The following is a 12,456-nucleotide window of genomic DNA, read 5'->3' as shown; positions in this document are numbered from 1 at the left end:
ACTCCAGCAGGAGCTGTGGTGGCAGCTCCTCTTTCCCCACGCTCCCTCTTTTCTGTCCAGGGAGATTATTGGTGATATTAAGGCCAATTAGCATGTTTGCTTTTTATTCGTGGCCATTTGTTTTCCTGTGACACGAAGCATCTGCTGGGCCAATAACGGGACTGTCTGCGGGGCGGGGGAAGCAGCCTCCATCCAGCCCCCTCCCCCTCCCTCCTGCCTGGACATGAGCACAGCCCTGTGTGGGCCGTCTGTGGCAGCACTCGCCCACTGCGACCAGATGGGAGGCTATCATCAGGAGTGGCAAATAGCCCTGCTTTGTGTAATTGACAGATTGTTATCAGCAATACTTGACTTGTGCCTAATAATAATAAAAAGGAGAAGGGGGGAGAAGAAGGGAGGCGGAAACCTGGCACCGCTTCTGATGGCTAAGCAGGGGAGAGCTTGGAAAGCCTCTTGTCACATCTGAAGGGCAAGGGAGTTAATTAGGGCTGGTGCTGCAGCCTGCGGGTGCAGCTTGATGGTGTTGCTATGTGCGGAAGCCCTCTCAACGTTTCCTTCTCTTTTCTGCAAAGAAAAGCCTCTTGACTTTTCAGGTAGGACAAGAGGGGGAGGTGACAAGCAGGAAACCCAAGAGATGGCATTTCATCAGTGCAGAATGGGGACTTTACAGTGCGACCACATCTTACGAGGATGTTCAGTTCCAAGAGTACCGTGTAGACACGAAAACATGTATACCCCAACAATTCCTATGGAACTGCCCCCACACGAGTGGCCCTATCCTTCCAGAGCTGGCAGGCTGAGTGGGCCATGCCCCTCAAGCAAGGCAGAGAGCTTAAAAGCCCTTTCTGCTCCAGGAAAACCTGGCATGGAAAGAGCTTTTAAGCTCTCTGCCTTACCCGCATTTAAGTTGCAAAATTTTGCCCAGCCACCCACCAAACTCCTATGGTTGAAACTGCGTTAAGTTAAATGCACATAAGATACAATCAGACTACATTTGCAAAACCTGTTGCCCATTTGGTGTGTACGGAATGGAAAATCTGTCCCAACAATATATATCTCAGGTGTCAAGGGCCAGGGTAAAGGGGTGAGTCTCCAGCATTTGCTCAGAACTGCCTCTCCCCATATAAACTGACCCGGATTCTGTGTTCATTATCTGAGACCCTTCTTCGTGTGCCTCCTCCACATGAGGTCCAGAGGGTGGCAACATGAGAAAGGACCTTTTCTGCAATGGTTCCCCATCTGTGGAATGCACAAATATATTTTTAGACGCCAGGCAAAAAATGTTCTTCTTCAACCCAGGCCTTTGGCTGATTAATAGTCTACAGCTGTTGAAAAGTGTTTGTGGATTATTGTTTTGTTGTTTCTGTTTTAACTATTGACTTGTATTTTTATCTTGTGAACCGCCCTGAGATCTGTGGATAAAGGGCAGTATATAAATCTCCCCCCCCCCCAAAAAAAGCTGTATAATCAAGGTGCCAGACACACCTTTGTGGGGAGTTCCAATGTGTGTGTGTGTGTGGCTCATGCATGCCCTCATCAGGTGCTGTTGTAAGGTGGGTGGGGTGTTGGTCATCTTGGGGGCTGACTTTGGCTCAGTCTTGGGGCTGCCCCTACACTGTTGCCTATTATAGCCAGTGCTGTTTTCTAGAAAAAGAGGTGCCGGAACTCACCACAAACACCTCCTTTGTTCTCTTATAAAGGCAATGGCACCCACCTGAGAGGTATCAGAACTGAGTTCCAGTGAGTTCCAGCTGAAAAAATCCCTGATTGTAACCATATATAATTCTTTCTTTGTCCCCATTCCTCTGCTAGGGGAGGTTTCCAGGGTCCTGAACCTCTGGTTGCAGTAAAAGCCCAGCCTGCTGTTTCTTTTTAAATCACTGCACATTCTCTCACACTGGCATTGCCTGGTCCGATTTTAAATAAGCCCTCTCCTGCGGTCCTTTGCTGCTTCCCTTGGGAGTCTCACTCTCCTGCCTAATAGAATTTTCACCCTCCCTGATAACCCCCTTTCCGCTCTATTCCTGGCTCCTTTCGCCTTCATTGCTGCCCATTTTTTCTTCTGTCGATCACAGATGACACAATCTGGCCCCCATTACTGCAGCAGATGAGCATCACGTTGCCTTTCCTGTATTTATTGTTACTGGAAACCCCAAGAAAGCCAGGGCAGTGTCATTCTATTACAGTCTATCTAAAAGGGAACAGCAAATGAGGACCCAAATGCACCAACAGAGCACTTAAAAAGCAAATACAAGGTCCTCTTCTCAGCTCTACTGAGATTTTGTATCTGAAGTGTTTGGTGTAGAGAGATGGCAGCATTGCCTTTGCTTAGCAGAGGCAGGACCAAGGCTGGGCAGTGAAAGTTGGATCCCCTCTTTGACCAAAGAGCTTTGACTCTGGGGAACGTTGAATGTGATTTATTTCTTGTTGTGCTATAGCGAGTGGCTTGGGGCTATATTTGAAAATAACTGAGCTACTTTGTAAATGAGTTTGCAGTTCTGGGTCTTGGTGAGAATAATGCCCCCAATTTTTTGGCTTCATTTTCAGGCCATTAAATTGCGGTGGGGGGCATTCTGGCTGTTATTGAGGAGAGGGCGCATGATGTAGGGCAGTGCAGGCGATTCTCCCACACAGGGTGCCGAGCTGAGGGGGTGCCCCAAGACCAACCTGTGGATGAGGCTTCCTCGTGGTCAGAGCTGGCACATCACCATTCACTGCTTTCTCCTGCCACTCTCCCAGAGTCACTGCTGAAGTCAGGAGACTCACTTTCCTGGGCCAGGTGCAGTGGCTAAGCAGATGCCCATAGGAAGCTCAGTGCAAAAGCCCCCTGCCCTCTTGCGATTCCCAGGAACTGGCAATCAGAGGCATACTGCCTTCAGCACTCCAGAGGCAGGACACAACATAGTGATGACCACCCACTTGGATGGCTTGAAGACAAATTCATGGCAGTTAAGGCTATCAGTGGATGATAAGACTATGGGTGGCTGGTTGGCATGATGGCTATGCTCATGGCCGGAGGCAGTAATGCTTATGAATACCAGCTGCTGGAGACTGCCAGAGAGGAGAGCGCTCTTGTGCTCATGTCCTCCTTGCAGGCTTCGCATGAGCAGCTGGCCGGCCCCTGGGAGAGCAGGTCTCACCCAACAGGCTCTTTTAACATTCTTACGTAGCAAGCACCACTAAACCCAGTGGGACTTGCTTCTCAGATGGTACCAGGATAGCCCATTGATTATTTAATTTCTATACCACTTAATGTATTAAAAATACATATTTCCAAGCGGTGTACACAAAAGCAGCAGCAGCAGACAGCTAAAACAAAATGTTGCAAAGGTACGCAGTCACACATAAAAATGTTACATTAATACGAAGTTACTAATAAGTATCAATCAATATCCATTCATTTTCCTTCTGACGCACCCTCTTTAAATCTTGCAACTGCCCAGCCCACCTTGTTCAGAGCAATGCGGACCTCCAGCCTGCTTCAAACCCTCTCCGCAGCAGGGAGCAGCCGGAGGAAGCCTGCCAGCGCCTGGCTTTTCTCTTCCCTGCACTGGAGAGTTTATGGAGTCATTAAAGAAGGCAGCTGGTCCAGTTTACAGCCGAGAGTCCTGCTCGGTTTACCCTGAGGGTAAGACTTTGCGGCAAGGTAATCACATGGGGATCCTATGTGGGGAGGGGCATCAGGACCCTCTCCAGAGACCCTGCGTGCTCTGTGGAATAAACCCTCGAAATGGGGAAGAAAGGGTGAAATTCTGTAAGATTGGTTTGAGCTGAGCTGCCCTCCCAACCGCATCTCCCCAAGCTCTTTTTCTTGAACAGGGAAAAACCTGGGCAGCTTTTATCTCCGTATATATAAATGTGTTAGTGGCATTTCTCCTAAAAGTATTCAAAGCTATTTACAATCAAATAATAAAAAACACAGAATAATAAAACCCAATTTAAAATGCCGATAAAAATAAAAAACCTGCAGTATAAAAAGGAAAACGTTGCATGACACAAGCCAGGGAGAAGTGACCTGCCAGAGTTAACTAGAGGAGACTTCATGTGGCCCTCTGCTCCTCTCCACCTGGCCCTTGGAACTCTCTCTAGGCCACACCTTTTGCTGGCCCTCCATCTCACTGTCCTTGAGGGTTTTTGCCTGGAATTCTGAATTCTGATAATGTCTCTTGCTTGTCTGGATGGAGGAAAGAGAGGGATGTGAGACGGTGCCTGGAAACTAGCCTGCAGTGCCTTTCAATCATCTTTTTTTGCTTTATTATTATTATTATTTATTTACATTTATATGCTTTGACTTTTTTAAAAAAAACCCAGTCAAGTAGTGTTTAGCTTCTATGAAATAAATAATAAATAAATTGTATGTGCCCCCACCATCCCTGAGAAGCTTGCCTAGGAAGGAATGTGACTGTACCCCTCACCTAAAGCCTGAAGGTAAAGAGGCCCACCTGTGTTGTCCATACTAGGTTAGGAGGTTGGGCTCTGCGTACATATACCAGACCTGGTCATCACAGGCACTGATGCCTCATCCTCCTGCGCTGGTGCACCCAGGGCCAAACAGCTTAACAAGCAAGGCTTCCGATTCAACCCCCTTGTGAGCACAAATTCTCTTGATTGGTCCAGCATGGCATAAGTGCCATGAATGATGATTTTTGCTTCTCGTTTTGTATTTGAGAAAGACCCCTTCTCCAGACTAGGGCTACATATACATCATACATTTAAACCAAACACACCCCAAACCCAAAGAATCCTGGGCACTCTAGTTTGTTAAGGGTGCTGAGAATTATAGTTCTGTGATGGGTAAACCACATTTCCCAGGATTTGGGGGGGGGGAGGTAGAGGAGATGTCCTCTAAATCTATGGTGTGTAAGCTGTCTGGGTGGCTTTTAAAAAACCTTTGATGGGGAAAGTAGGATAAGGGGAAAAGAATCAAACAGCCCCTACTCCTTTCCCCTCTCTTCCCCTTCCTGACTCGCAGCTGACAATGCATCTTTGTCAGGCTTTTATACGTTCCTGTTAATTTCACGCAAAGTGCCCTTGATGGATCTCTTGTTATTTTTCGTGAGCTGAGCCATAAATTTGTGACATCTCACTGTAGCAATCTGTTAAGTGCATCTTGAGGGCGGTGGGGAGGAAGAAGGGCTCTCTGTGGGTCTGCATGTGCCTGTTACATACCACATTGGGGGGGGGGGGGGAGAGAGAGAGAGAGAGAGAGAGAGAGAGAGAGAGAGATATGCTGGTTCCCAGAGGTGCTAGAGCTGGAGTGGAAACTGACCAGGAGACTCTGCCTAAACCTGGTGCTTCTATGTTGTGGCAATTACTTCTGGAGAGGCCAAGAGAAATGTAGTTTAAGTGACACCTCCCCCACCACCCTCACACACTTCATTTACTCTGTCTCCCTTCTGTGTCCAAATTTATTATAGGTCATGGTTAGGAATTCAGTCCAAGCTCCCTCTCTCAGAGCACTCTTTGCAGTAATGGGTTGTCATGTCCCAAATAGGAGTCGCCTCGTCAAATTGTAACCTATCCTGGAATTTGCTGCTGAAGGGTGGAAAATAAATGTTATCACCATCATCTGACTGGCCACAGTGATGACAGGATCCTGGACTAGATGTGTCTCTGCTCTGATCCAGCAGCCAGGCCCTTCTTATGCCCCAATCTTCTCCCTCCCTGGCACCGGAACCATTATTGTAATTGTGCCGTGAGTGACAGGAATTCTGGGAAATCTCCTTCCATGCCACTGAGGAATCAGGATTGGGGCTGGAGAAGGAGGGGTGGAATCTAACCCTGTTGTGCTGCCATGTCGTCTGCCATGTGACAGGGTCTGAATTGGGCTCAGAATAAAACTGTTTTCTTTGACATGATTAGTTTGCCATGCCCAGTTCTAACCTGACCCATCACTTCTCTCTGCTTCTCTCTCTTGGTTTTCCTTTGGAAGGGTGAAGTACCTTTGAGAATTCTGAATGCTCCCCACCCCGCCCCCACAAGCAGGCAGGGGAAACTGGAAGATAGAAATTGCCCAAAGTGGGGGCCGCCCTATTGTGGTGGTGGACAAACTTAAGCACATAGGACGTTGCTTTATACCGAGTCAAATCCTTGGTCCATCTAGCTCAATATTGTCCACACGGACTGGCAGTGACGCTCCAGGATTTCAGCCCTGGGACATTCCCAGCCCATGTATTGGGAGGTTTTTAATGCTTTTATGTTTTTATATACAGTGGTACCTCGGGATGTGAACGGGATCCGTTCTAGAGCCCCGTTCGCATCCTGAACAGAACGTAAGACATGATAGCACGTCTGCGTGGGTCACGTTTTGCCGCTTCTGCGAATGCACGTGACATCATTTTGACCGTCTGCACATGCGCGAGCGGCGAAACTCAGAAGTAACATGCTCCGTTACTTCCAAGTCGCCGCAGAGCGCAACCTGAAAATACTTATCCTGAAGCATATTTATCCCGAGGTATGACTGTATACTGTAAGCCACGCATTATTATTATTATTATTATTATTATTATTATTATTATTACCTGAAGATGCCATTGGGGATTGAAGTAAATGCTCTGCCACTGAGCTGTGCCTCAAACATCCATCCCCTCATCTCAGATACATTCACACACACTGAATTCTTGCAGAATGTTTTGCAGAGGAAACAACTGGAGTCCTTTTAAATTTTGCCCTGAGAAAGTTCAAAGAGGAAAAAACAAATTCTGCTTGAGAAGAGGGTACTCACAGTGATGAACCAGATACCACCAAGGAGAGGTCTGAAAGCAAAACTGTTGCTCAGAGGCATGCATTCTGCTTGATAGAGGGCAAGAAGGCTTGCATACTCTAACACTTCATAGAATGCAGAGATGGATGTTCCACTTATCTCTCAGGCACACTCATGAACACACACACACACACACACACACACACACACACACACACACCTGACTGCTCATTGTGTCCTTTGTTTGTATGCATGGGGTAACATTCCTTGCCTTACAGTCTCTGTGATCCTCATCTCCACACAGCTGCCCTGTACATAAATAACCTCTGCTGGTTCCTTTGTCTCTAGAGGGAGACTTGAAAACAAGTCCACAATGGGGATGAGGAGCTCCATAGATATTGTGCAAAAGGAAGGAAGCAGCCCAAGGGCAGAGTCCTTGGTGCAGCAACAAAGACACCACTTCAGGAGAACTTCAGAAGTGGTCCAATACTGAACTAGGCTCATCTGGACCATGGGTGGGCAAACATTTGCCCTCAAGAGCCCTTGGTGGTGGTGGGTGGGCTGTATACTCGTTGGTGTGTCCGGGGGAGGGGGGCTGCTATTCATCCATATACACACCCACTCATTGTCACACTCCTGATAACTTACCAAACAGCTGTAGAAGTGATGTCTGGGGGGGGGGGGAATTTCCAGAAGGGGGCGGTTTTTCTGGGATCTTTGGCAAGTAAACCAGAAAAAAAGTTTTCAGAGTGTGCTGGTTTTTACTTTTTGAAATATGGCAACCCTGCTTGAGCCATCCACCATTCTTGCCCTGCGCATGCACACTTGCTATCCCTCACTTCCAGGGCTGGATCTAGACACATCAAAGAAGTTTTTCAGTTAAACATGTTGCAAACTTTGTGTGAGAAATCAGGTTAGCAAAAACAGAACTCCACAGTGCCATCTGGTGTCACAGTGTTAGAATGCATAAACAATGTGTATAAAACATTTTTTTTCTTTGCCAGTGTAGCTAAGTCCTAGATCATGTGTACTCTGCATTTTAAGATTAAAATAAAATGTTGTGCAGGCAATGCAAGATTCCTGCCAAGAAAATTTGGATTCTGTGATTTGTCTGAATTATGCAGTTAGGGCGAACTGGCACATTTTTCCTTTCACTGTGCATAAATTTGTTCTACATTTTCTTGCTGTTTCACCAAATCAGTAGTTGTGTGGCTCGTGGGCAAGCAGCTCTGCTCCAACAATTGTTGCCAGGCCAGCCCTTCTTCAGTCTTGTCTCTTTTTGGAACGCAGCTTCCTTAGGTTGACTGTGCATTTGTGTGAAGTACTCCTTTTCGTTTTGTGATTCAGGATTAGTTTCCCCTGCATGCCCCTTGGAGTGCGCTTATTTCAGGAGAAAGTGTGGCTTATGAAACACTCAGATAAATAACACTTTGTCTCTCCTCATCTTACTGCATGTTATTTTCACACGATGCCTTCTTTCTTCTTTCCATCGTTTTATAAATTTCTATTTTGTCAACCTACCCCAGCCCAACCTCCCCCCCCCCTTATTAAGATACATGAGTACTGATTTTACATACTTATACAGTGGTACCTCGGGTTACATACGCTTCAGGTTACAGACTCCGCTAACCCAGAAATAGTACCTCAGGTTAAGGACTTTGCTTCAGGATGAGAACAGAAATCGTGCTCCAGCGGCGTGGCGGCAGCAGGAGGCTCCATTAGCTAAAGTGGTGCTTCAGGTTAAGAACAGTTTCAGGTTAAGAACGGACCTCCAGAATGAATTAAGTACTTAACCTGAGATACCACTGTACCTAGAATTTCCTCTCACTACTTTCAAACCCCTTCTCAAAGCCCACCTTTCCCACAATGCCTTTGGCTCAGTTCATCAGCCTCACCCTATGGGGAAACTAACCAGATGTAACTGAAGCAAATGGGTGGTATTCAACTAAGTTTTACCCAAAGTATTGGAATGTATGGGCCTGACTGAGCTACATTTATTGATTTCAGTGGGTCTACTCTGAGTTAAACTTAGTTGAAGACCAGCCATTTGCTTCCCCAGTTTTACTGACCCTTCCATCTTTTCAGTGGCCCTTCCAGGTTCAAATGGATTGCAACTCCTTGAGGCAGGAGCTTGTCTTTTACTTGGTAAAATATTGTGCACATTGATAGCACGTGATGATGATGATGATGATGATGGTATTTTGCAGAGTACAGAGCATGCCCTTCAGAGCATGCAGATACTTCCTCCCCACTTCCTCCACTCACCAGCTCTGATAGCTCTTTCATGGTTTCCTCCCTCTTTCAGGTGATGGGGTGGAAGCAGATCAGAAGGTGAAGACACAGTGGCCGCGGTCAGCAGATGAACCAGGGGTGTACATGGCACAAACAGGTAATAAATGACCTTGCTGGGGAAAGCATGGGGAAATGAGAAAAATCATCAGGGCATTCTCAGGGTATCCTTCCTTGCAGCCAGGTCCAGTCTTTAGTCTTCTCCTCAGTACATGCCAGGGGGTGTGATTGGGTCCATGGGCATATTTGCAAACTGAAGAAGTTGTTGTGGTCAGCATAACCACACCACAACTTAGTCTATTAGCACAGTCTCAGACCAGGACTCAATGGTAGTTTTGCAATCAGCTTTTCACCTCAAACACATTTTGAATGACATTTGGGGCGTCCTCCTGAGGTGAAACATACCAGGAATTCCGTGGGAATACAGCATAGTTTTGATGAGACTTGCAGTGTTTCTGAGGATGGGAGGTGGTTGAGAGGTGAGGGGGCGTTGGGGAGGTTCCACATATTCTCTCAATTTTCACCAGAATTTAAACTGAAATTTGACGCAAATTGTTAAGGTTCTTCATCAGAATGAGCAGCATGAAAAATTTAAAAGGAAAGGATTTTAATGTGTGAACTCCCCTCAATTTAACTTGGAATTGGAACAGCTTCTCTAGGGGACATTTGGAATCTTATCACCCCACCAACTTGTCCTGATTTCCGAGATTAAATTGTGGTGCTAGTTGTGCTATTTTGCATTGAAGTTTCCTCTTCCAATATAATCAGTGCTCCTCGTCCAGGTCTCAGGTGCTAATGGCCAGACAGAGCTCAACAAAGTCACCATAAGAGGATTTTGAAGTAAGAACCTCCAGAGCCTTGAGGGAGAGATGTACAATCACTGACCAAGAATTAAGAAGCTCCCCCACCTGACCAGCCTATAGCTTTTGCAAAGGCCTTTTATGTTTTCAACTAAACTAGCTTAGGGATGGGGAATTTGTGGCCCTCCAGATGTTGTTCTAGTCTTCTTTCTTTGGCGATCACTCGTAGCCAAGTAAGATTGTCTTCCATAAACACAGTTTTAACAGTGGGTCCATAAGTGACTGTGGAGGCCAATTCTGGATCCACACGTCCTTCCACAATGGGGACATAGGTTTCCAGGTGGGAGTTGATCATGGTGAGGGTTTGCCAGACGTGCCTTCCTCTTAGCACCTTTCTCCCTTACATCCTGAGTTTGAGTGTCTTCAAAGCCCATGACACCTTTGGTAAAGGCTGTTCTCCAACTGGAGCACTTGCAGGCCAGTGTTTCCCAGTTGTCTGTGTTTATACTACATTTTTCTTAAGATTTGCCTTGAGAGAGTCTTTAAACCTCTTTTGTTGACCACCAGCATTACGCTTTCCATTTTTAAGTTCGGAATAGAGTAGTTGCTTTGGAAGACAATTATCAGACATCTGCACAACATGACCAGTCCAACGAAGTTGATGTTGAAGAATCATTGCTTCAAAGCAATGCTGTTCTAGTACAGCTCCCATCAACCCTATCCATTGGCCATAGTGGTTGGGCCCAGTGGGAACTGGAGCCCATAAACCCTCAGCTGATGCTGAGACCTCAAGAGCTTTCAGACACCTCCATGTTGTGAATTGCAAATTACAACATTAGCATCACAAGCATAGTTAGTTTCTCAACCAGTCTTGCAACATCACTGATTTTGAATATTGATTAATTAGACTTGTGAAATCGTCGCTAATTTTAAGGAGACACCAACTTTTTAAGACAGCTTCTGCATTTTAGCAGAAATATCCTAATTTCTGAGGGCTTTTGACTAAGATGTTGCTCATTGGAGGTGCCTCCCTGCTAGGGATGAACAGAAAGTCTGGCCTTTCCGTCGTTCAGTTCAGTATCTTTGACTCTGATTCACTTTTGTTTCTTTTTAAAAAACTCTTTTGAAAGCAGGGACCCTCATCTTTTGGGTCCTGGGGACACATTTGAAAATCATAAAATACTGCCAAGGGGCCCCCCAATATACCATTTCACAATGGGAAACTACTAATGCTTCACACAAACACACCGCAACAGGCAAAAACAAAAACAAAAAACAAGCAGACAAATTAGTGGAACTCTACCCTAAAAAAAAAATCTCTTCAAAAAGCCAAAATAAATATCTCAGTGGCAGGTGGCCTTGGTGGGCCCCCAGGGGGTCATGCCTGAAGGCACTGTGGTGCCCACATGAGGGACCCCAATTTTAAAGCATATAATTCCTGCTCTCATTTCTGAGTGGAGAGATGCCATCATTCTTCCTGCTCCACCTCACACCAGAATGCCCCTAAAGTGATGCTCCATAGTGATAATGCCTTAATTTTTGGAGTTGGGTGTTCTGACAGGGGAAATAGTAGCTTTAGGCTGGCCCCCATGGATAAAGCTCCACTGCCAATAAGAGATGGTGGCAAGAATACTTAAATATATACTGTGTAGTATATATTCAAAATAAGTTGGGTTGATGGAAATAAGAGACCACAGCTGCTCGCTACCATAGAATGTCCCACCATGAAACATTTCAGCAAATCTTCTCCCTCCCAGTTTGCAAAGCATCCTGAAATAATTTTAGATGAAGGATGGTATAGGAACATAAGGAGAGTCCTTCTGGATACATCTGTTGCAGCATCCTGTTCTCAGAGTGGCCAGCCAGATCCCCCAAAGGGAAACCGGCAAACAAGATCCAAGCACAAGAGCATTGTTGGTGTTCAGACGCAGTCTGTGTTTTCTGGGGCTGGGCAGTTGCAGTCCTGAATGTCTAGAAGGCACCAGGTTGGCAAAGGCTGGCCTGTGCTTTTGCCAGTACAGCATTATTATTGTCTTACAATACTCACAACAGCCTTGCATTGCTCAAAGGCAACCAATTTTGGGGTGAAGACGCCTGCCAGATGTTACAACTGGTAGCTCGTCTAAGCTGGGACCAGCTATTCATCACCAGCTTCTCCTCCAGCTCCAATAGTCACATGCATTTTAATTAAGATGCAGCCTCCAATGACTGAAAAACCTGCATCTCATCTTCAATCCCCACCAATCCCCCGAGCCCCATCATTTTCATGGCGACAGCGAATTGAGATGATGTGCGCTTATCCCTTCTTCCTATTTCCACCCCCACCACCCTCCCTGGTGCAACTGAGTTTAATTTGCTCCATTTATGCGTTCTCTTAGCACCTTCCTTGGAGACCCATAAAGAAAACAAATGTATTAATTGTTTAGCTCCTGCGTATTTATTTAGCAAATTCGTCTGGGTAATGTGAACGCCATTCACTTCCCCTCTCCTCTCCCTTTCTCCTTGCCTTTGATTTATAGTCTCTGGGCCATTGTGTGCACTGCCTGCGAAGACAATTGGAGCTACAATCCTGGAGAATTTAGAGGGATCTGTTGAGCCAGTTGTGCAAATATAGATAGTGGCAAGTCTGTTGACCTTGATAAATAAGCTTGTTTGGTGCAATGG

General features: G+C 46.1%; 1 protein-coding gene across 5 annotated transcripts in view; it reads left to right on the top strand.

The window, feature by feature from the left end:
* Positions 1-12,456, top strand: part of ADGRB2 (adhesion G protein-coupled receptor B2) — a 238,809-nt gene that overhangs the window by 133,044 nt on the left and 93,309 nt on the right. For all 5 annotated transcript variants that reach the window (XM_081019589.1, XM_081019591.1, XM_081019592.1 and 2 more), the window contains exon 3: positions 9,009-9,092. In XM_081019589.1, coding sequence (XP_080875715.1) covers positions 9,009-9,092 — 84 coding nt within the window. The remainder of the gene's footprint in view (positions 1-9,008; positions 9,093-12,456) is intronic.

The sequence above is a fragment of the Podarcis pityusensis genome (genome assembly GCF_964106645.2).
Source record: "Podarcis pityusensis genome assembly, chromosome: 8".
Taxonomy (NCBI): domain Eukaryota; kingdom Metazoa; phylum Chordata; class Lepidosauria; order Squamata; family Lacertidae; genus Podarcis; species Podarcis pityusensis.
Note: the sequence above shows the minus strand (reverse complement) of the source record. Positions and strands in the feature narration are given on the sequence as shown.